Source organism: Buteo buteo, chromosome 1, assembly GCF_964188355.1.
Source record: "Buteo buteo chromosome 1, bButBut1.hap1.1, whole genome shotgun sequence".
Classification (NCBI taxonomy): domain Eukaryota; kingdom Metazoa; phylum Chordata; class Aves; order Accipitriformes; family Accipitridae; genus Buteo; species Buteo buteo.
Window position 1 is genome coordinate 79,660,654 of NC_134171.1, and position 25,324 is coordinate 79,685,977.

Consider the following 25,324-nt stretch of genomic DNA (forward strand, 5'->3'; position numbering starts at 1 on the left):
ATCCCATGAGGAGCTACATTACCCTGCAATTTTCTGATATTTTGGCATACTTTCATAAAAATTACAACTTTTATAGATTTTTTTTTTTTTTCTCAATGCTTAAAGGAATATTAAAATGTTACTCTAATTCTTCATTAAAATCTCTGGATTCACACTCCAATGTTTTTTGTGGGCAAGTCTGCTTTATTGCCTTTACTAGTGTGGTGCTTTTGTTTTTTCTTATTTCACAGGCCCTTTCCTTAAACTTTAGGTATGTTTTCTGTGTACTATTGATGTTATACATCAGATTGCACAGAGTAGAAACACCCTAGTTTTTCAAGTTGATAGTGCAGATGGCTCTTGGGAAAATGCTTTATAGCTGTCTGAGTGAAAATGCTTTTCACACATGTGCTGCTACCAGTTACATTTAATGTTTCAGCTTTCTCAAGCAGGATTTCCTAAATTTAGGAGTTAGGCTAAGGTGGGTTTCATGAAACCACACACCAGAGACCTCTAACCTTGACTATAGAGCCTTGCAAAATTTGTAGCCACTATTATATGAGAAACAGTAGACGTTGACATTTTGAACTTACTTGAAGTAGAAGGGTACTGAAGATTTCCAGTACATTTGTAAATTAAATACGGTGGGAGAAACTACCTTGCCAGGAGATGATACAGGTTGGAATTATGGGAATACACAGTGTGAAAACAACTTAGGAAAGAATAACACTGCAGAAGGAGGGGAACTTTCAAGGCCTTCCAAGGCCTCTTTACCTAAAAAGCTAGAAGCACTCATTTTAAAGAGAGTTACTCGTTTGGGAAAAATGCCTTGCTAAATTCATTTTTAATGATCTGTGATAAATAAACTCTGATCCTCTCCTCTTCCAGTCTAGCTGCTATTGTGATGTCAATCACATTTTTGGTGGAAAACTTTGTGATTCACATCCTTCACTGTGAGAATCAACTGAAATACATTTTCATGGTTATTTTTGATGCCATTCTATTATGATTCCTCACCATTTCTTGATTTATCCCAATGAAATGTGAAGAAAAAAAAAGGGGGGGGGGAAGTTGCTACTAAGTTGTGACTTGTGGTTTAAAAAAATAATCACTTGTAAGTTGTATGGCAAAATGCCTGACGTGAGGTTTAGTAAGAAAATGCCATAGTTAGATTCATGTTGTACTTCTGGAGAGGTGGTTTTGACTTGTGCTGCACCTGAAGACTTCAGCCAAGTTGTTGGCGATCAAAATATGTGCAGACTAATCACAGGAGGAAATTGTTGTCCAAAGTTCAGTGGGCCTGAGGAAGCATAGCTTTCTGAGGAATAACTTGCATCATTTGCAAAGAAAGTAAGGGTAGTGGGTGAAGGGAATCTATGTCATCTGCAAACAGTACAAAAAAAGTTGAGTACTCATTTGATGGCTTTTAGTAATAAAGTTCACTGCATTGTGAAAATCCTTGATAACGTTTCAAGGATTTTCTGAGCAGTAAGAAATTTTCAGTTCATCAAACAGTGGAGCTGCAAACTTATTTTATTCAGTGATGGATGTTTGGTTTCTAAATGTTACAGTGTTGAATACTTCATACTCTTGGTATCTATTAAATTCTGTGGTTTTGAATTAATCAATTCAAAACTGTCCCCTCTTTTTTTTCTGTCAGACTTCAAAGTATCCTTTTTCATTCTGAGCTAGAAGTGAAACAACCCACCACTCTCTGTTTTCAAGAGATGATTCATCTTTGTGAATAAGCCTTCAGCTGGGGCTGAGCTTTTGGTGCAACTAAGCAGTACACCATAAGTGTAAATATTGCAAAGACCTTCATGTCTTAGTGATTACAGCTGATTAGGTTTGAGGTCTGGGTGCAGACGTTTGTGTTATCCCATTTTCTGTGCACGTGGTCAGCTAGACTTTGTTTTATTAGCTGCTTTGTGTAAGAGGCTTTGTTCTGTATTTACAAAATAAAGCCAGGCAGAGTTCTTTTAAAGAGTTGTGTATCAATTTTCATCATTTTTTTATTTATAAAGCTGTTATTTATAAAGATCGAGGTTCTTGGGTACATTTCTGGTTCTGCTTTGGAATTGTATTTTTAATATGCTTAATAATCCATATACAAAAGCAGAAGCTCAGTGGGTTTTAGGCTTTTATTTAATACGCAGCATGTGTTCTTAAATATTGTTACTCACAGATGCATGCATGCTTCCTTGATAAGCAATTTTCTTTTCTCTTTTATCTTAGAGTAAGACTCTGTAAATGAGCCCTAACAGTACTTGGCCTTTTGCAGAAACTGAGCTGGTTTGGGGTGAGTGAACATGTCTGCGTGTGCATGTATAGAGGGAAGGGGTTGATGTTTGCATCTGAACCTAGCATATTGCTCTGTAATTCATCATCTGGGTTTCCAGCCTTGGCATGACAGAGACAGCGCTCTGTAGGTCAGCTGAAACACTATAGCACATTCTCCCTCTGCTGTATCCTGTTGGTTTATGACTTCTTAGGGTCAGAGGGAACTGGGGTTAATTCAGCAAAAGAATCCTCCGACTGTGATATAAATTCCTTGGCTTGTTCATAAATTGTAAAAGAAATTCTATGGTCTGCTCCTTGGGCTTGAAAACTGGGGGCCAGGAGGTTAATTACTTCCTTAAAGTTTCAAGCAGCTTTCAGTGCTAACAGTTACTGGCTGCGGTTTGTGCAGCTTTGCAGTTGCCTTATACATAGGTATTTAAATATGTTAATTGCTATCTCGTGTGTGTGTGTGTGTATGTATTTGTGTGTGCCTATGTAATATATATATACACACACATGCATTTTATCTGTCTGATACTTATACTGTTGCTTTCCTAATTACTTGTATCCTGATCCCTTCCATCTTTGGGATGTAGCATATCAAGTTGTGGAAGAATGAAAGTTGTGAGGTAGTTTATATTTGCAGGTTAATTTATATTTAAGAGAATTGAGTGTTTTAACTGTAATTCTGTCCTTTCCATACTGTCTTTTACCTACTCTGTTACGTAGGGACTGGTGAGGGACAACTGATGACCATACATGTCTTCCAGAAAATGCTTACACATGCAAATATAGGTTAAATGTAACCTTTTTGCTTTTTCCATCACACTTAGTCAAAGTCCTGATAAAAAGCCAGTAAAATATCTGGGACTTTACACCTGTCCTAAATGTTTTCTGAAAAGATTAAAGTTTCTATTCTATACCATTTAAAAGCCATGACTTAACGTGGCATTCTGGTATGTGGAAAAAGCAGCCTTAGTTTGTAAGAACGAGTTGAGAAGGTTTTTTGTACATTTGCTTCAATATACATGAATAAAAGATAATACCAAGAGATGACATTGAAACAGCAAAAAGCATTCAGACTGTGGACTTCCATATCCTTTGTGTCAACACAGTGAAGCTTACCTTTTCAATTTCCATTTCCATAATTAAAGGCTATTTTATAAGCTCATGAAAACATCTCATCATGATTGTCCCCTATAACTTTAGGTGCTGATTGCGTTCTTGAGATATCTCTCATCCTCTGCATTGAGAGCCTGATGTTATGGTCCTAACTTTGCCATCGTAGTCACATTTCTACAATTTGATTAACTAGGCATTTGAGCATATTTAAAATCATATTTAAGGTCTAACTGTATAAAAATCCAGGTCCAAATTTTGCACTTTCATGCAAAAATTCCTGAGTAACCAAACAAAATATTAGTTGTGGAGTTATAATAAAAATCTTCGGTTATTAACAGTAATTCGGTCATCTGTGAACATAAAAGACTTGCAAGTAGTTGAAGGAAGTAATGAGTTGAAGTACAGTATAACTCTTGTTTATTGCTGTATAAAATATGTTTCCAAAGTTTTAATAGCTAAACAGGCAACTGTTTGTTCATGTACATAAGAAATAATGTAGAGCCAGGATCCTCATTCTAGCAAATCTGGCAAATTACCTTATAAGTAATTTATATTTTCTTACATTAAAAAAAAAAAGAGATTAAAGGGAAGCTTCCTCTCATATCACCATGAAGTATGTGAAAAAATGTATCTGTATCTAGTCAGTGAACAGCTTGCAAATGTCTACAGATAGGTTGTTTCTATTCAATAACTTATAAATGATCTCTCTTTTATCTACCGAATTTAAAAAGGAGCTTGCAGAAGGCCTCAAAGGTAAGGATTCTGCATTTCTAAACCTTTCAGTTTATACATCATTGTCCTATTTATCTCCAGGCAACAGTTAAATCTTTAAAAGTACCTGTAAAGTTTCATGCAGCTGTCAGCTTCTTGTCTGCTTCCATGAATGAAGAAATGTTCTTATAAGGGATAGATTATTCGAATGCTAGTGACATCTTTAGATCAAATGAATTACTGATAGATTAATGCATATACTTTAAAAGATTTGATTGACCGTTGGGTTCGCTGAAGTCATTGATGTTAATGCTCCAATCATAGGGAAACCAAATTGCTTAATTCCACTGATAGATGCAAAGAATGAAACCGTTTTATTCTTTAAAGTAAGTGTGTTGGGTTTTTTTTGGTGACTAAAATCTTAATACCACTGTAGAACTGATGAGAGTCTGTAAGTAAGTAATAATGGTGGTTATTTCATGCTTTACTGTACAGATTCCGATAGCCTTCTTATTTTGTACGGTCCTTTACTAATCTTTATAGTTCATTTAGTTACAAATAGCTAAAACCTCAATTATATCATGATAATTTTTATGGACCAGATAGGACAAACGTTTTGACTATTGGTCTTAACTACAGGTACTCCGAATTCTCTGAATAAACCAAAAACTTTGCAGAAAACAAGCCTTCTCAGCTGTGAAAACAGTGCTTCTGCGCCTCAAAGAATAAGACATGGCTAAGTACTTACAAGAAAGAGTATTAATAGGAAAAAAATCATTAAAGCAACCTGTTTTTCCCTTATTTTGAAAAGAATAGCATTTGAGGGTTTTTTTTCTTATTAAATATGTGACCATTTTTAGTGAATGGGAAGTGCATTTGGTTGACTTACATAAAAACAGTTCTGGTTCTCCCTTGTGCCTGGAAAATACACAAGTATTGGAGCATGGTTAGAAAGCATTCACAAATACACAAGCTTAGTGTTGTTAATCATTGATGAATTAAAAAAAAGCAGAAATATTTAATCTCTTGTCTTCAGAGTCTGCTAAGTTTGAATGTTGGTTAAAATTAAGAATGTGTAAGAAATGTCTCTAATTGACCCATACCCGAGTACTGTTTTTCCTTTTCTCTCAGGCAACAAGACTGTTCTCCTCAGAGCAGTCTTTTATCTGGCTGACTGTGAGTGTAGAATTGCATGTTTATTTGATGTTTCTGGGTCTTGTCTCAGCTGACGTCCAGAAATATTTTATCTTTCCAATCATGAGGCTGTTTGGTTCTTGGTATGAGATAGCTACTCCTGTGTGGGTACTTCTGTACCTTCTAAAGTGCACCTTAGACTACCGTTTTTATTGTCTAGTCCAGATGAAGGCTAGTCCAGGTGTCATAAAGAGAGCAGCTAGCTGCTGCAGTCGGCCAAACTTCTTGATTACTCACTTGTTATTTTCCCTTCCTAGAATCCCTGGTCAAAATTGTAAAAATGCTTAAGAGACCTAGGGTATTAAATGCTTTTGAAAATGTGACTTGGTATCTAGAAAACTGCCACCTCTACACAAGAGGAAATTTATTATTTTAATGAAATGTTTGTCTTCTCAAGGGTCATTTGACATGCTGTACAACACCAAGGCAGTGAAATTTACTGAATAGTTTCCTGAAGTATGAATATTTAGTCTTCATTCAATAATTAGTTTTCTAGCATCTTCTAATTTAAGTTCTGTTGAAATCACTTGATTCCTTGAGTTCCTGTTTAACTTAATTTTAATTCCTAATGAAGTTCCTTTCATGTGGGAGAAATTAAGTTCTGTGTATCTTGGGTTTCTTTGTGTGTACTTATTTGTGTAATATATTAACTGAATTCTGTACAGTTAAGGATACAAACTTCCTTTTTAATTTGGTGGGAACACCATATACAGAGCAACAGCAGCTGAAGATAAATGTGTAAAGCTGTCAAGTGCTCTATATGGACAGATAATGTTCTAAAGCATATGTCACAGATTATAATTTTGTTATATCCGTTAACCTTTTGCCCATCCTTACTTGCTGTTGAATGCTGTCATCACCCCAGATTATATCTGACTAAAAAAGCCCTCTTGCAATTCCCATTCTGGGCTGCCCTGTTGATCATCTGGTATGGAGTGTTGCATGTGTGATCCAGATGGCCCTCTTGTCTCCGAATTCCTCCCCAGGTAAACTGCCTTCTTTCCACCACAGTTGAGCGATGGTGGAGTCTCCCTTCTTCCCCTCTCCCCTACCCCAGTCTTAAGTTAGGTCTTTAAAAAGGATTATACTTTACCATGAGTGTTCTCAATATTGACATTTTGAAATAATACACTCATATAATTTTTTTTTTTTAAGAAATAATCTTCTAATCCTTATAATAAGTAGTTCAACATCTGAAAAGGAGTTATATTTAGAAGATGGTAGATGGTCTGTGGAAGATTCTGAGGGACTACACTGCCATAATTATTTGTTAATTTTTTTAAAGAAAAATGAAGAAAACAATTCCTTTTAAGTTACATACACTGCACATGATTGGATGTTCAGTGCAGTCTGTCATAAGTCTTTTTCTGATGTTTATGAGTGTTAAGCTAGACCAGTGGTGCTGAATACCCCAACTGACCAAACTTAGACGTATTAAAAAATATTAAATCCGCACCTTGATAATTTCTCTGCATAATTCAAATTCTTTATTCCTTAATACAGCAGTTTAGTTCCAATAGAGACAGAAAGCCAGGGAATTCATACATGAAGGCTAACATACATACCTGAGAATTGTATACAAGTGACCAAGCGAGTTGCATGGGAATGGGGAGAGTAAATACGACTCCAAATTTAACAGAATGAAATAGAAGTAATGCCCATATATGGTTTGAAAGAGCTCTGTGAGACTGCTTCCAAAACTGACTGTAGTAGTTCATCAGATGCATACTTTAGCATGCTGTTGACATCTTCTCTGTGCCTCTCTTTCTTTTTTGGTTTGCTAGTCTCTTCAGACACTTTTGTTACAGTCTCTTCAGGTTAGGACTGTTTCTCTGTTGCATGTTTCATTTGTCTGATTTGATGGGAATATGTTTGTCACCTGTAAAGTACATATTTGGTTGATATTACTTGAGGTCGTTGTTTCAAAGTAATCACTAACATTGGTGTTTATATCAGGTTTCTGTCTGATTTTGCAATTAGCTTTTTTTGTGGCTAAATTGACTACAGGGAGTGCAAAACACAGCATGAAAATAGCAACACATATGACTCATTTGAATTATTGTGTCTCAAAGTCTTTATTAAATGTCTAGCTGTAGCCACTGAAATCTTGAAGAACTAATGTGTATTTGGTCCTGTTTCTTAATTGTTTTGCTCCCAGGGGTATTTGAGTTTGGGAAATCTGGGTGCTAAACTCCATGTAAATACTGCCTCCCAGCACCTTTGGTTGCAAATGGCTCATAGGAAACTGTCTATCCTGAGTTGAACTGGAATGGAAGAGTCTGGTGTTTAACCTCTTATGCTAATTAAGGTCCAGTAGGTATTGTGATCGCAAGCTAGAGATGTACACATTTGAGGGGAAAAAAAAGATACCAATTCTATCATGACGTTTTCAGATCAAAATCCCATATGGTTTTCAATCATGGAATTGTTTTTTGTAATCCTTGTATTAGGGTTAAATTTATTTTTATTATGTTAAAAGCTTTGGTTTTATTCATACAAAATCTGGAAGTAGAATGTCTAGACTTTGAATTATATTAAATCCACTGCAATTTATCCAAGGATTATTTATTTTAGGGTTATTTGTACAGAAGTGCCATTAATGTGTTGAGCGGTTTGTTCTTGGACAGCAGGGACATGACAGTCAGCTGTAACTCGAGGGTAAACATAGCATTTATTATGTCTGCCTTGAATGTTTTGCTATTTTAATGATAGTAATTGTTCTTTAGTTATTGTTGCATTCACAACATTACTTCTGGGCATGTTGACTGGACAAGCTGTCAAATTAAGATGTATTTAATATGCCTACTGGATTTTGATACTGTACGAAAGTAGAAAGCCTGGTGAAGCATTCTAGTGAAAAGTGCAGATCATAGTCAGTTGTGGTTCAACGGCAGAGTTGCAAACAATAACATAGAAGGTCAGGTCTTTCTTCAGGTATTTTCCAAATGGGAAGTGTTAGGATTAAGGATTGGTAGTGTATCTGGAAGTTAAAAGATTTTTTTCTCCCACAATACCCATATTTTTTTAATATAAATAAAATATAAAAAACCCCCAATCAACCACCCTCACTTTGTGAAATAATGCCTTTGAAAACTTACTCTACTATTGACTGCAATGAAAAAGCATTATAGTAAAAAAATGGTGCACTGATTTACTTCAGTATGATACTTCTGGTAAGATTTATCATTGCCTCCAATATATAATAAAAATATATTTGTATAAAAATGCAGAATGCAAGTGGCATAACTGTTAATCGGCATCAACTTTACCTAACGTATACCCCCTCTTAGCATGATGTTACGACACTGACACCATATCTCATCAGCATGCTTCTAGTGGTAAATCCAAGAAGAAATTATAGTTTGTCATAGGGGAAGTAGCTTTCTTTCATTTTGGTGCTTAGTAACTCCTTTTTGTGAGGACAAGAGAAATAGATACATGACTTGCAACACAATTTCCTTTGCTCATCTTAGTCATTCTTACTTTTAATCTCCTCATAACAGATCCATTCCATTTCTGATAAGAGAAGTTTTACATCTGAAAATCTCCAAGTACTTATTGTGCGTGAGTTGATTTGAAGTTTAATATTCCACTGCTTATAATTGATTTTTGGTGGTCTTTGCTTGATTGCAGACAAATGTGAAAGCACTGATGGGTAATGTCACCTTCCCAGGAGCTTTTATCACATCGCACTTGCACACCTGTTTTTCTTAGTGACAATTCTAAACTTTGTTGAAGCATAAAACTCTCCAATTTGTGTACACTTGCAATAATTCTGTATGAAACATTGCACTTCAGCAAATCTTCATGTGTGGGAGGAATATATTTAGCATTCATTATTTCAAATCTGTTTTTTCTCTGTTGTCATGAAAGGATCCACTGCTCCTGTTTATCTTAGAGTGGGACAGACTGTGTAAGACTTCTCTTGGGGAACACCTGTTTCCCCAGTAGTCTCATTGATGAATCTGTTATTGGGATCATTCTTACAGGCAACTGCCTGGTAGCATGAGTAATGTTTTCCTAGTCTAGTTCTGAAGCAGGGAAGGAAGTTAATTTTTACCAGGGATAGAGAAGCTAATAAGTTTGATTGTAACAATCTTGCCAAAATCTGCTGTCTGTAAGTTCAGACATCTAATGTCAAAAGAGTTACTCTTGTTCACAGATCAATTAATTTTAAAATAGAAGTTATTTTTTATTAAAAACAATTATAAATATGCATATATTCTTACACAGTGGCACAAACTTGTCTTTGGACTGGTTACAGAGACAATAAGAAATTTATTCTAATAAACTTGGCTGTTGCAAGCACAGATTTGTTTTAAGTGGCCCACAGTTAATTTTGTAAAATCCTAAAACTCTTTGAGGTAGAAGATAAGTTACACATTTAAAAGATGTGTATGCATGGGGGAAGCAGTTGCTTAGGTTAGTGCAAAGGCACTTGTATATATTTTGGACATACAGGCTACAAAGGTTAGAAGAAAGAAAATAGCATAAAAAATAAGAGTGAAAGTAAAATTACTTGGGGTCATCTTTTAAGTTGTTTTACTGACAATTTAATTACACAGGTGCATGAGAAGTTGTTTATATAATTTAGAAAAATAGGATGTCACCAAGCATCAATGTCAGTTCAGAGCCTGCAGTGTGTTTTACATAGTAAACTCGGTTTTTGGAACAGTGGAGATTTTTGAAAATCTACAGTACGTAACAGCTGCTTGAAGCCAGTCTTTTTCAGGTGTAACATGTTGATATGAAGTCATACTGTTGCCCTCTACTGGCATCTGCTGAAAGCTCTTAAGGCCTTACTCATCAAGTACCGTTGTCTCCAGGGTTAATTTCTGAAGGACGCTGTTAATACATTTCAGACAAACTGAAAACCATCCTTTGAAAGCAAAAGTCTGTCTCTGTAAAGAGACCCAGGAATGGGAGGAGAGAGGGAGGAGGGATACAACTCCTACCTGTCAATGCTCATCTGCTTACAAACTGCTGAAAGCTTTAACTTCTACATTCAAAAGCCCTAAAACATAAAAATGTCAGCTGAATTAATTAAATATTTGAGTACTGACAACTGTTGGAGTGTTTGAATTTCGAAGGCTGGAATTAAAGACATCGAGGGTCATGAGAGAGAGTATCATATTTCAAACTGCTCAATGAAAACACAGGTATAACACAGTGACTGTTGTCATCATCATAAAACAAAAAAAGCCAAATTCACACAATTTTTCTTTCTGAGAGATGGCAGAATACAAGAAAGAAAAATATTTATATTTCACAAGTAGTTAGCTACACAGGTTTTTGCTGCAGTCATTAACAGAGTTATCTAAACAGTAATAAAAGACAGAAAAGAACAGAATAGTCTTATCTACTAGATAGTTGGGTTTTTTTTATACCCTTCTGTAATAATCTAATCTCAGCTGCCCTCATATCTCTATACAACCTGTTACTATATGGAGATTTTATGTAGAACAGTGTCTATCAGTTGATGAGGTGTACTGTATTCACAATCGGTCCTTCAGAAGAGCTGTTTCTGTAAGCTGTCTCCATTACATACTTTTTGTGATCCTTTGACATCTTGTTCCCAAGAAAGAAAACATTCAGTATATTCCCTCTGAGCAATCATGGAGGAACAATTCATGCTGAGAAAAGATGAGAAGGGGATGAGGCTTCCTTTCTCCAAGTCAAGATGAATATCCCTGTTATTAGGGACCGTGGAGCTTTAAATGCTTTCTGTAACTGGCACTCTCTTACACTCTGATCTTTGGCGTATCAGTGAAATATGTCTGATTTTTTTTTTTTTTTAACTGTGAAAGTAGTTAATCTTACTTACCTATTTTCTAGGACTGAGTATGTGTGTTAATAAGTGTTTGACATTTGGACTATGTTAAATCCATCTATAGATGCAAAGATTCTTTCATGAGCGGAAAGCTGTGCATTGACTTAGAAAAGGCTTTGCTTGACTTGTATTTTCAAATAAGGGTTTGTTATACCTTCATCATTGTGATTGTGTAGAAACAATTCCATTTTGTTAATAGAAAAATAGTTATTGTATTTTAATCTGTTGAACTGTGTTATTGTACTAGAAACAATTTGCTCTTGAAGTGTTGTGTACAGAAAAAGGAGGCAATTGAGTCAGATTCCAGTGAATTGCCTAAAGAGTTAAAAATTAAAATGCCGTTGGGGAATTATAAAGCTTTATCGCTTCTTCCAAATTATTGAGCTAGCTTAGAAATTCTTCACCCTGATTCTGAATGGCTCAGTATCCACATTACACTAATGTGAGTTTGGGAAAATCGATGCTAAATGACACCAGTTTAATGGAGCATTAAACTAAATACCTTTAAGATAGGGGATGCTGCAAGGGAGATGCTAAGATCCTTCTGCTTCCATTTCAATCATAAATTGTGACACAAAAATTGCAGAAACTTTTGATTAACTAGCTTCTAGCAGTTCAGATACAGCATTAAAAAAAAGAGTAGATTTTATATTTCATTGGGATTCTGACACCCAGAGGGCTCTAAAAATGACCAGATGTGAAACAGAAGAAATATTGGGGAGCAGTTAATGCCTAACCATAAAAGTGACCATGTGTAAGTCACTGTAGAATGTGGTTTGGGCAAGGGCAGTAGGCGTCATCTTTTTTTTTTTCCTTTCTTTTTTTTTTTTTTTCCCCAAGGCTCTCTGTGTGATACATTGCTAGAACAGAACCAAGCAGCAAAGAGTAATATTTTAATCTAGCCCTGCATCCTGCTAAGGTGGACTTTTATTTGTAATTTTTCTAATGCTTAGATCTCTTCTTGTTTGAACTGAGTGTGAAGAAAAGACCAGGAAAAATAAAGTACTTCTGTTTGACAAAAAAATGTGCTGTGAGGCCTTCATATACTGAGGCCATATTTATGGATTCTAATGCTTCTCTTGTTTTCAGGTGAGCGTCCTTACCAGTGTCCTTACTGTGACAAAGCTTTCAGCAAGAATGATGGATTGAAGATGCATATTCGCACCCACACAAGGGTAAGTGTAGCTTAGTTTTTATGGTTACTTGAGGATTGCCTATGAATCATGTGTGGCAAAAAGTAAATGATTACTGTTTGTGTAGAGATCAGGCTATACCAACTAAGATAGTTTATACTTATCAAAATAAGAGGCAAAGATTTAAGTCATTAACTGTTAAATTCTAATTATGACTCCCTTACTGACCTTCTGGTTTTTTTCTGTGTTTGATTTGTTGTATGTTGAAATAATAGCAGTACTAACTTCTTCCTTTAACTTGTGGTAATTTATAGATATAAATTAACATTTGTGATTGTTTACTGAGTAAACAACTCTGTAAAGTCTTCACTGTTCTTGAATCTTCAATATCCAGTGCTTTGATTCTTACTGTCACCTTAAAATCCAGTCACTGCGAGCTTATGTAGAGACTGTACTTCACTAGCTGATGACAAATATGAAGCTGCTAAATGACTTCAACTTTAGAAGTTATCAGTAGTTTGTGCAATGCTTCCTGGTGGTTCACTGGGAGCAGGCTAGTCCCATGTTGTTGGTTGTTTCTCCTTCTTTCTAGCTGTGAAATCACTTTAAGAAGCACTATAAAATCCTTTCTGTTCTTACTGTCCTATATTACTTTTTTTTCACCAGGAGAAATTTCATTACTGTGTATATTCTACATGGCTGTGAGTGGGAGGAGCGGTAAACAAGACTGTCTCTGAAATAGTGCCAAGTTTAATTTTTTCCTGATTTGTCATACAGTCTGAGTAAAACCAACAAACCCCCCAGCCTCTGTAGAATAAAAAAAATTAAAGAAAAAAAGAATAAGAATAGGTTTTTAGAGCCTGTAATGTTGTATTTCTGTTGACTACAGTGATTTACACCAAGTGATGATTTCTTCCTAAATGCATGCTCAAGAACTTTACAAACATTATCTTCATTGCTTAAAAGCTGTAATTTAACTGATAGCAGTTATTTACAGCAGGTTTGCATATCCTACAGCCTTAGAAAAGGCAGTAATTCAGTGGAGGAAAGCTGTGCATTATTTCTTAATAATTGCATATTTTTTATAGTTGTATGCATCAGTCCTGATTACCTGCACAGTGCAGATAATAAAGCACTCGGATATATTATGTTAACTATTAAAAAAAAAAAAAGTAATTTCTAATTGCACTGAATGGAAAACTTACAGTTGCTCTTCAACTGAGTGTACTTTCTTGGGATGTTTCTTGCCCTTAGCTGTGCTCTGAAACATAATTATGCACCTTAGTAGAGAATTTGCTATTTTGTTGTTGTTTGGCTGTTTGCTACTACTTCTTCTGTGTAACTTGTTGCTTACATATATTCCCATACATCATCGTATTTTGCCTCTGTTACATGTAAGCAAAAAAAACCCAAACCAACACGCTTTGAAATTTGCAGGCTTGCCTCCAAAATGCTTCTATAAAATTGGACTGAAAGACAAACTGAGGACTTTACATTAGTGTTGAAACGGGAGGAAATAGAAAATAATTTTAACAATGATTATGAATGACAGAAGAACAATTCAACCAGTGTTTGTTATTTAGCTAACAGGAAAGGGAAGAGTTAGGAAAATAGATTTTACAGAGTGGAGATTTCTTTTTAATATTATGTAGACGTTGTAAGTAGACAGACTTTGTATTGCATTAAGAACATAATTGCACTAAGAACATAATACCATTTGACTTAAAATGTCTCAGAAAATGTTCTGCTGTATCACATAGTCAAAATACCGTCATTACAGAAAGAAAGGACTCAGTTCACACCAAATGTGATAGTGTTTCCGTATACTTGAGATGTCATGATCATCTAGACCTGAACAGGTCATGTATCAGTTTTTCTTTTTTGTGTGTGAGTGTGCTAAGCAGACTACTGCAAATCTTTACACTTATACTAGAAGATTAAAATACGCAGGCACAACATGATTTTTTTTAGACCTTGGTTTGGTGTGTTGATTATTTTTGCTGTCATGCTGTTTATATGATACTCCTATTCCGAAGCTTCACAGTGAAACTCATTTGTGTGTGAATAGCATTATATATTAATTTATCCCAAATAAATATTTTTTACTTTGAGGTAATAAGAATCAATATTGATAACATTAACATTAGTAGCTCATTTTGAAAACTGAAGTCTGTTACTATAACCTTGCTTCTCCCAAGTTTCCCTCATCCTCACACTTCAACACCTTATTCAATATCTAAATAGAATGGGATAGCTAAAAATATTAAAGTCTTAGAAGCAAAAAAAAAAAAAGTTAACTAGTAGTATTAATAAAAATAATAGAACAGAAAGCAAAGCTTATTATGAACTTTCACAGGTTTTAAAGTCAGAAGGAGTGGTTATGCTGAGTCTTGTTCTGCAGAACATTATCCATACAGTACTGTAGGATAAGAAGCTGTAGTTTAATTGTTCAGATGAGTAAATATTAGTACAGGTATAGGGGAATATATATGTATTTTAGGTGGTACGATTCAGACATAAGTGAAAGAACAGAATGGTGAAGGGAGTTTGGGTATTTGGAAACAATAAGAAGGAAGAGGGAGAGAGAAAATACTGAGAGGTAAGTTGAAAAGAGGCCATTATTTACAAGAGCACTTGTGTGCTTGGCAAGAATATGAAGATTTATTTAATGTTTGTAGTAGGTTGATGCTTGTCAGGAATGTAGTGGTTGACATTCAGGATCTCATTAAGAGATATTGAAAAACTTAACTAATTGATCCTTGTGTGTTTGGTGTTGTTTATGCATGTCTTTTAACTTAGTAGTGTGTTGAGAGGAAAAAAAAGACCTAGAAAAATACTATCCAGGAAACAAACAAAAAACCCCTTTTAGTAGAGAAAACAGCTATTTAGTATGTAGGTTATATAATAGTTTTGTAACATCAAGATCACCAGCCTGGAAGTTTCTCTGAACCACAGGGATGCTAGGAAAGCTGAAATCTGTGCGCTGTCTGAGATCAGAACTCTTGACAGTTTCCACCACATGCTTTAAGACCAAGCAGGTCTGTCATTACTGCCTGAGATGTTCTCTCTATTCCTCTTTCCTACCATTTCGTTCTCAAGAAGGCACATGCTAGCTGCTGGAGAAAAAGGTGGGAATTCTCCAGTACTCTTGCTCATTTAGTCAGGTACTCTCTTTACTCTGCATTGTAGAGGTGATGAAGAGTTACGGATATTAAGATGGTTTGCTTTACAAGGTTGATAGCGTAACATATTTGTGTGTAGTACTGATAGTTGAATTTCCAACTTCGAGCATTTCAGATCTTTAACCAAGAGCAATATAAGCTGAACTGAAAATTCCGAGCTGTTCAGGTGTGTCTTTTTTGAAGTGAATGCATGCAGTCACATTGTAGCACCTCTCTGGTGCTAAGGGTAGTTGTGGTCTAATTCTTCATTCTGGAAATCAGAGACTGTGTATGTTAACAAATAGTACAATGCAGTAGTAGGTACGTGAAGTGAAACAGTTGGTGCTGAGGATCTGATGTTTATCTTGTATGTGTTTCAAGGATTTTACTGCAGGTTATGCATAGTTTGGTCCTATGGACTGACTGCACAATAACACTCCTTGGAATGCATTAAAGCTTCTGGTTTCATTTTTTTCCAAAAGGAATCCAGGTCATGCAGTCCAAAACATTTTGGAAGTGTGCACTGAAGCACAGTAACAAGGGACACTTGGGAAGTGTGCTTCAAAAGCACACACCTGATCTGAATATAAACACTAAAGGGGATGTATTCTAAGTGTACTATGTAAGAACTTTTCTAGTGAAGAAAGATTATACCTGTGCAGAAATAGCTTGAAACTCCTCAGCATGATACTAATTCACTATAACTTGTTCTGTGATCCTAGGCCATTTAAAGAAAGACAAAACTAAAGATTAGGAAATAAAAAATATAGTGTGTTTGCCATTGTTTATTTTTGTCAGTTCTAAGAAAAAGAAAAGCCAGGAAGTCACACTTGAAATTTCTCCCTTCAGGCATCCAATGTGTTGACTTTTCAAAAGGTGATGGCTATTCCTTTTCTTACCCTTTCCTACACATACCTTTTATATTGAAATTTATTCTTGCATGCAAAAGAATTATTCAAAGAATAAATAACAAGATGTATAAATCCAGAAGGTATTTTTGTATCAGCTAAGCATGGTAATGTGAAAGTAAACATAATCATAGCACCCTTCCTCAAGGGCTGTTCTTGTATATATATTGCCTTTTGGCCAGAAAAATTTTGAAGTAGCTTAAAAGTAATAATATGACATTCAACAAGGAAAATGTCATTGGAGAGATTAAATCTAGATATATTTTACCAGTGGGATTAAATGCCAAACCTGATCCTGTGGATCAGGGAAGGCTGCTGGAAAAATCATTGTAGAAAGTTGATTAAGGTCTGGCAGCTGCTAAACTGAGTACAACCTGGGTGGCCACAGGTGTCAGCTCAAACTCTGGAGTAAACAGAGAAGGTAAGCCAAAACCCCTACTGACAATGTAAGAAGAAGAAAATACCAACCACCTAATATTAAAATGTCACCTGAGTACTGATTTGTTTCTATAAAAGTAGATGCATTTTGTTTATGGTTTGGGTTTTTGTTCTGTTTTGGGGTTTTTTGTTTGTTTTGGGTTGTTTTTTTTTTTTCTTAAGAAGAAGAAATATAACAGCCTAAGAAAACATAAATGAGGAACTCACTGAAGTTCTTGATGGAATTAATTTACAGACCATATCAGCTTTGAGGAAATACATGCATACTTCCAGCCTTCACAGTGCAGTAAACTTCAGCTCTTTCCTAAGGCTTTATTCAGTGCCTGACATAACATTACGTAGTTTGAACTTAAACATGTAGAGAAATTATTGTATGTTACTGCAATATAGTTGTTAATGTTTGGAAAGACTATCATTGATAGATGCCCAGAGTTATTGTCATGTCAAATTAATGTTTTCATTACTTCTGAAAATTGTAGTTTTATTACAGTTTGTTTCAGTTAAATACATGTCAGTGATGGAAAAAAGAAGGAGTAGAAACCATTTGCAAATGTTTTTTTCATCACTTCGTTTGAATATTTCATATCTATACTTTGAAGGTATAACAGATACATGTAGTTTTTATAGCTTGTTAAAAAATCTGATTTCTGGTGATTGGAAGGCTGCTGGCTGTAATGCTCAAATTGTATGTTTCTGAGGTAATATTTAAAGATTAGAGAAATTACAGTGTTTTGGTAGCTATGTTTCTTTGTTTCAAGCATAAGTGCCTACTATTTAAAAATGTCTTAATCTTCAAGTATGTTTATAAAAGCACCTAATGTTCAGAGATTATACTGTAAGAAATAGAGCAAATTAAGTGATAAGCATATTTCTGTAACTGTGCAATTAACCTTACTTGTCTACACATGAAATGCTTGACCAGTGTGTATATTTTTATAGATATATGTACACACACACACATATGTTGCATCGAACTGGTCAATAGATTGCAGTTGATGTTATGCAGCTTCTGGACACTTAAGTTATCTGTACTCAAAAAACTGTTTAGGAAGCTTTGGCTCCTGTTCTTTGTTATTTATTTGAAGCTGGGCAGCTTGGATACTGTTAGCAGTGTAGCCTCAAAATTGCAAGGATTGGTGTGATCTAGTGGCCCGAGTATTGGATATGTTTTGAAGTCAACTCTTGAACTCCTTAGTCTCACAGTTAATTTGTTAGTGGTGGCTGAGAGTATTAGTCTGAAGCTTTTATGAATATGTCTGCATGGGCTGCAGTCATGTAAGTGACTTCAGTGTAAAGATATCCTTAGAAGCTAAGGAGTCAAGACCTGACATAGTATGTGCAAGAGTTAGCCAACTTGAGTTAATTTTGAGTTTCATTTATGAATTCCATTGGAATAGGTGTAAGTCATGATAAGTATGGAAGCCAGGCAGTCTCCTGTCAAGGTTTTTCTCTTCAAGTCAGTGTTTCAGCTTGCTTCTGGGACAGTACAAGAAGAAAACTGTCCTCTTCCAGGTCCTGAGTTAAACAATCTTTCCAAGGCACTAATTTGGAACTTTACACAGCCCCCTCTATTCTTTTTTTTAACCCAGGAGAATATAAAAATAAAATAATAATGATAAAAAATAAAATACCAGAACAATATTGGCAGTTGTGCACAATTTCATTTGTTCTTTATTTCCCAGGAAATATTTGGGCTTAAAGTTTTAAAAAAGGTCATGTGTTCTAGAAACAGCATACCATGCTATTGCCAAAAAAAAAAAAAAAAATAAAAATTACATTGGGTACTAAATATAGCATTCTATGCACATGACAGTGTGTAATGAAATAATATGAGGTGTTGATTGAATTTTGAATTTTGTTCAATGTTAGATTTTCTCTATATTTCCCTATTGTTGAGACACGAGTGAGTTCCCAAACATCTGTCTGAGGATGATGACTTTGCCAGTGTTGTGATTTCCTTGCCTGTCGAATCTATGTTTGTATACAGAATATAGAAGGTTTGAATCCCACTGCATCTATATTTTCACACTCTTTTTTTCTATGTAATGTTGACTGATGATCATCTTTTCCTTGTAGAGTGAAAACATATTTTTTTTAATCTTGATACTGTTCTTTTTCCAAGGGCAGATTAACATCTATTGAATTTTCATCATGGCTGATTAAATAAACCCTCCTTCACTAAATCTTAGGGGCAGAAATTACTTCAGCAGTTTAAAAAAACCAAATAAACAAAAACTTTGCAGATTGTAGGTAGCAAATAGGCAGAACGACTGTGGTAAATGGGAAGTTAATGGTATAATAGAGTTGAACTAACTGCATATACTAGAGCTTTTGAAGAAACACACCTTTTTTCTTCTGGCAGGCATTTCAGTGAAGTTGCATGTTTTTATTTTCATTGCAAATTTTATTGCAAGAATTTCAGATTATTTAAAAAAAAATGAAACAAACCCCAAACTGAATTAATTGAGAACTTTTCTAACAAAAACATCAGTCACTTCTAATAAAAGTGACTTTTTTGTTTAAATTTTCCAAAATCCTTTCACATTTGTTTCAACAAGAAAGTTTCTGTGCCTGCTCTAGTTACCGGAAATATTTTTTTAAAGAATTTTACTTCTCAAGAGAGGAAATGTGTACTTGTAAACTGATTGTTTATTGAGTTTTACTCATTATAAGATTCAAATCCCTACTACTTCTGTAGAGTTGTAAATTCTCATCAGCCTTTGTCCTTCTGTGTCAACATTACTTTATTAATTTAATGCAAGTCTGATAGTTTAAGTAGGCCTCTGTCTGTGGGTGAGACACTTGCTATAACTTCCAAAAACCTTCCAGTTACTAAGAGAGCATCTTGTTAGTTCTTGCACATTTTTCGCACTTAAGATACAAAACTGGACTCCATTAAACTCGCACCGTCTGTGATCTTAAGTGACTTAGCCTCTCTTCTCAACAGGGGATGTGTTGCTAGTGGTGATGACCTAGCAGAAAGTATCACTGATGTTTTTTTCCTGACATTAATCAGCTTAGTCTTTTTTTAGGGCTGAAATGTAACTAAACATCAGCTACATAAGGCACTCTTGTTTCAGTAGGCACTTTACTGTCTTTCTTACTGCACTACAGCTCAATTCCCAGCCCTTCTATTAAGATGAAAGCTGGTCTTTTTAAAAGAATTGAGCAATACACTGCATGTCACCACTTCATTGATAGTGAAACTACCCATCACTCTTCTTCAATGTAGAAAAAACCTGTGCATTGACACTGGAATTTACTGGGGCTCAAAGGTCTATTACCACAGCTGCTGTCTAACAGGTTTTCTTGTAAAGAACAACTCGCTTGGCCTGGCCCTCAGCATGGTCTGACAATATCTGTGGGGAGTTTCTAGACCAAGAAGAAAGATCCGTCCGATCCTCTAGGACTTCTGTTACTCATTCATTGCTGTTCTGCTTAACTTCTGGTAGAAGTTTGCTGTTAATGAGGCTGCAAGGAAGGTTGTGGGTTGCTTATGGGTATGCATCATGAACCCTCTGTTAGGCTGCCTCTGGTTGGACTCTTTTCCAGGCCCCTGAGATCATGCTTTTCAGGCTGTTGTAGCCCTGAACCTTCACTTCACATTCAGGTGGGTTTTTTTGACAGGATGATGCCTGTTCTGGTCACCGTCTTTTTGTACGTGCTATGTACAACTGGCTGAAGAGCTCCTGAGCGTGGTTCGAGGGACACATCAACATTAACAATTAGTAATAACTGAAACGAAGTGTTACTGGTATTAGGAAAAGGTTTAAAACACACAAAGCAAAGGGCTTATGTGAAATATATAGGTGTCTTAAACTTCACCTCATTCCCTCAATGCCTAAGGTACCCTTTAGATAATGCTTCCAGACATCTGTATTTGTCACTGTCCTCCTGGTTTGTAAGCAGGTCACATCACTGTCTTTTCTGCATTGTCAGGTTGGCAAAGCTATAGGATTTCCAGGATTCTGTTTGAGAGGTCAGCTCTTGGTAGCTACAAGCCTGACTAGTATATTTTAATGTTCTCTGGCTGGCTACATTTTTCCATTCTTGCTGAGTTTTTCAAAACAATTTTTTTACTAACCATGTGTTCAAATGATAATGCAAATACATGTAGCAGCAAATAATATTTAAGAGTTCAAATTCTCTGCATAAGGTTTGAAAGCAGATAGTGTTAGTGTATGTACATCTCAGGTAGGCATTGTAAGACTTTCCCTTTAGGAGCAAAGGAAGACTCATTGTTTTAAAATGAAAGCAATTAAAAACAAGTAGAAAAAAAGAGGTTAACTAAAGGGCGATCTACGTATTTTAAAATATTTTGCTGTCAAAAATACAAGCTGATATTTTTGTTTAGCTCTGTCTTTCCTGTTGTGAGAATAAATCTCACCCCAAAAAGTTCCATACCCACTGTTTCCCAGGGAATTTAGGTTGAGACCTTTTCAGGCTCATTCAGGTTTTATCAGGAATCATGTATGTACTGGGCCTTACTGTTCATTTTTCCAAAATAAGTAATGTTGTCTCCAGATTTGTCTGTTATACAGATCTCAATTGTATGTCTCCAGAGAAGAAAAAAGTTGTGTGGTTTGGTTTTTTTTTTTGGTTTTGTTGTTGTTGTCCGGTATCATCACCATTATTCATGTCTGGCAATTTTCACACTCATGTCACAAGTGTAAATGCTTACATGTAAAATAACATTACATTTAAATGTTTACAAGTAATATAAGATCTGATATGAATGTTCAGTTTTCAGCGTAAAGAAAATGCAGATACGGCAAGTTGATAGCTATGTGAAACTTAACATGGTCAGTATGTCTTACCCCGAGATGCTAGTAATTCTAATATGTGCTTAGATGTATGAACATGATCTACAAGAAGAAATGTGCAATATGTGAAATTCTGAAGTAAATCAGAAGTAAATCTGCTGAATTCAGGATATTAAAAAAAATGAGCATAAGAGAGATTAGATCCTAGATAACTCTGGGATTTTAACTATACTTTGTATGTCAGTTAAAGCTTAAGTGTTAAAAAGGATTATTGAGTAATATTTCTGTATTCAACAAGTCCACTTTCTAAGTAGTATAAATCTGCAATCACTCTAGTAAATTCAACCAAAAAAGTAAAGAATAAGGTCTCCTGAGTGTGGGTTCAGCCCAGTTTTAACTGGCTCCTGCCACCTTGGAAAGAGTTACTGAACTGTTCTTAACTCTCATTTATTTGAATCTTGAGCTATGATTTATTTGGATATAGTAGTGTCTAGATTATGTTTTTCTTGATGTTGCTGTTGAGCTCATGTAATAGTTCTAAATACAGATTTAAAAAGTTATTTGGAGATACTCCTACCAAAGTAATTCATGTTTTACCTGTGTAATCAATTTTACCAGGTTTAGAGAAACAACCACATGCACTAGTGCTAAGCTAATATACATAATGTATTTATATTACTGAAGGGATATACAGTCAACTACAGCAGCAGTTAGCAGTTCAGATATTCTGCATTTAAGTATTTCCATCTGCTGTGGTTGCAGGATACTCTGTACACATGTTCTATCAATCAGTCAAAGGTGGCGTCAAATGGCCTTGAGAATTTGTCGTGTTCTGATGTCTTACTAATGCAAAGCACAATTTGCATAGAATCCAAGGTAGTAATTTATGATTCAGCTATCCACAGAGAGATGAAGTGTGTATTGCGGGTGCTGTTTTATTTGTCATAATTATTAAAATGTTCGATTCCTCTCAGTTTTAACGTAGTGAAATGAAAATCATCAGAGACAGGAGCTTCTAAGTTAGCATACCAGTCTTACAGCGAAGCACCTTCCAGAATACCAAGTCCCATTTGGGCTCTCCTTGACCTTTCTTTGTTTAGAGGCAGGAAAGTTATAAATCCTCATCTACATATTTCTATTTATGCCTGGTATACTTAAAAATGTAATATTAAATCACTGCAGTATCAGCTACATCCTGTCTCTCTCACCCTCCCTGCTCCCTTCCTCATTTATATCATCAATAAAAGAAAACACATGTAATCCTTTGGCTTTGCTGCCACCGTAGTCATGGCCTGGCAGATGCTTTTTGAACAGAGGGTAGATTTATAGTACTAGCAGTTGCTAACTCCTCTGAAGTTGGACTTACATGATCTTCCCAATGACCTTCTGTTTTGTTGACAGTTAGCAGGTTTTCCCCTTTGCTTGATGTTTAAATTTGTCCAACTTTCTTCTAATCCTATCATTGGTCCCTATTGTCCTTTTGTGGTGGCATTAACTTTTTTCCACACTTATTGTTGTGGGTTTTATCTGTTTTTTTCCTGTTCATGTTTAGAGCAGTGGTGGTTATGCCAAGCCAACGTCATCTTTTCCATGTTACAAAAGTTGCCTTCTCCAAGTATTGTGCAATGGAAATTTGATGAGGGGAAGAAGGGGGAGAGAGAAAAGAAAAAGCACAGAATGTTTTGTTTTGAAGAAAATAGTCTCTGAGAATGATGTCTTCTTTGAAACTGACAAAAAAAGTCTTTTTCTCTGGAGAGAAACTTAGGGCCAAGTTTTGTTCTGGACAGCACTACTGATTTTACTGAAATGGACGCAGATGTGAACAAAGGGCAGCTTAGCTTAGGGGAGAGGGGGCTGGTGTGAATCAGAATTGTGTCTGCTGAAGTCACTGGAATATACAGATGTAAGGAATCTAAGATTAGATCAAAGACAGCTTTGGATGTGTTTCATGTACTACATATGTGAATTTGAATAGAAATGCCAAGGGGATGGTTAGATACAGCCTTTTTTGCCGTAGAGAATAATACAAATAACCAAACATAACCTTGGAGAAGATACTACAGCCCAGGCTTGTGACTTCAGCTTCCCAGAGTTTATAATGGCTCTTTCTCCAAAATGGAATCCTGACATCCCTTTAACTCAGAAATTAATAAGATAATCGTGATCAACAGTTAACTCTTCAGATACCTGAAGGACAAGATGATAAAAAGGGAGCAAGTACACCTGGTACGGTTTGCAGTAATGAATGTTTTCATAGGTGCTTAAGAAGTACATATCATATACTTTACTTTGCACTTTCTGTGGAACAACCTACACAGAGAAAGGCTGTTTTCAGAGAACTCACAGAAAATGTGGTTTATGTTAACCACAATGTAAAACCAATTAAAGGGGTGTTGCAGAAACCTGCTTTTCATATGGCTTATTCATACATTTCCTTAAAAATTACAGACCAGCTCCATGAAGTCTTTAGTCAGTCTAGCAAAATTCCCCATGACATGAAGTTTTTGGTCTAGATGATGATTTTTTTTTTAAGATCAGCTCAGAAGTTTTTTAGGTAATTTGTTATGTTTTACTCTATATTGAAGAATCATAGAAATTAAAAAATTAAGATAATGATGAAAAACCACAATGATGATAAACATGTGTAAGGAGGATCTTGCACAGAAAAGCTCATTAGTGGCTTCCCTTCAGGCCAGTTTGATTATATGCAGCTGGGCACTGTGTACTCAGCCTGTGTCAGTAGAAAGATTTGTCTTGCATCATAATGAAATACACTTTATTTATCTCATGATTTATTCATATCTGAAGTTGAAATTGCTGGAGAAATGCTTTTCCCTAGGTACACAGCTTACGACCTGGTTTTGGTGAGCTAGAGGATTCTTGCCACTACAAGTTGAGATGTTTCTGTCTATGACACTGCGTTTTCTAGGAAACCTCATGGGAGGGTACTCCAAAATCAAGAAGCCGGTCTTCACCCCTGCTGATATATCTGGACCTGCAAAGAGCTGCCCTAAAGAGAGAGCTTGGGATGTACCCAGAGCAACACTGATTTATAGTCCATTGTATTATATGTACAGTTTATGCTGAGTACCTGGCAGGATTCAGCAATATATGGAGACCTGATTGTCACCTACATACTGAGAATAGGAATTAATAACTAGAGAATTTCTTCACTTTGTAGCTTCAACACCTAAGCTGAGTTGTTCCTTCTCACTTATCCTTGGACGCCACATTATCTCCCAAGAGACCGTTAAGATTACTGCCTGTTATTTGTTAATTCATAGACTTAGCTTTTTTATTGCTTATTGATTTTCAATCTTTGTTTTCAGTTTAATTTAGTAAAAAATGCTTGCTTTTTTGCCTAAAATACCCATCTTTAGAACTTAAGCAATACAGAATTAGGAACTACATAAAAAAGTAGAATGAAAGATGTATAATTGTTTGATTCAGAAATAAAGGTGTCTCTAGGGCATCGAAAGTTTAATGAGGCAATGTGCTGTGCCATAATACTAACTTTTACATGTAATTGATTTATTTAAATGTTGTTTTCCATACAATTGTTTTGTAACTTTAGTGGAATAAAGGGGGAATTACACCTTATATAAGTTTCTATATTGAAGAAGAACTTCAAAGAAAAAAATCTTTATATAAGTGGCTTTCCATACATATCTCTAATTATTTATTTGAAGTCAGTGAGCTTGCAACTTTTATAATGTTGTGTGTTACAGTAGCTGCTAACCAATAATTCTAATAAAAATACAGATGGCTTGGTTGCCATCTGCACTTCTTTTGAGATTCTGCAATG

General features: G+C 35.5%; 1 protein-coding gene across 3 annotated transcripts in view; it reads left to right on the forward strand.

Annotated features, from left to right (window-relative positions):
• Positions 1-25,324, forward strand: part of PRDM5 (PR/SET domain 5) — an 89,313-nt gene that overhangs the window by 57,424 nt on the left and 6,565 nt on the right. For all 3 annotated transcript variants that reach the window (XM_075037147.1, XM_075037156.1, XM_075037166.1), the window contains one exon: positions 12,206-12,291. In XM_075037147.1, coding sequence (XP_074893248.1) covers positions 12,206-12,291 — 86 coding nt within the window. The remainder of the gene's footprint in view (positions 1-12,205; positions 12,292-25,324) is intronic.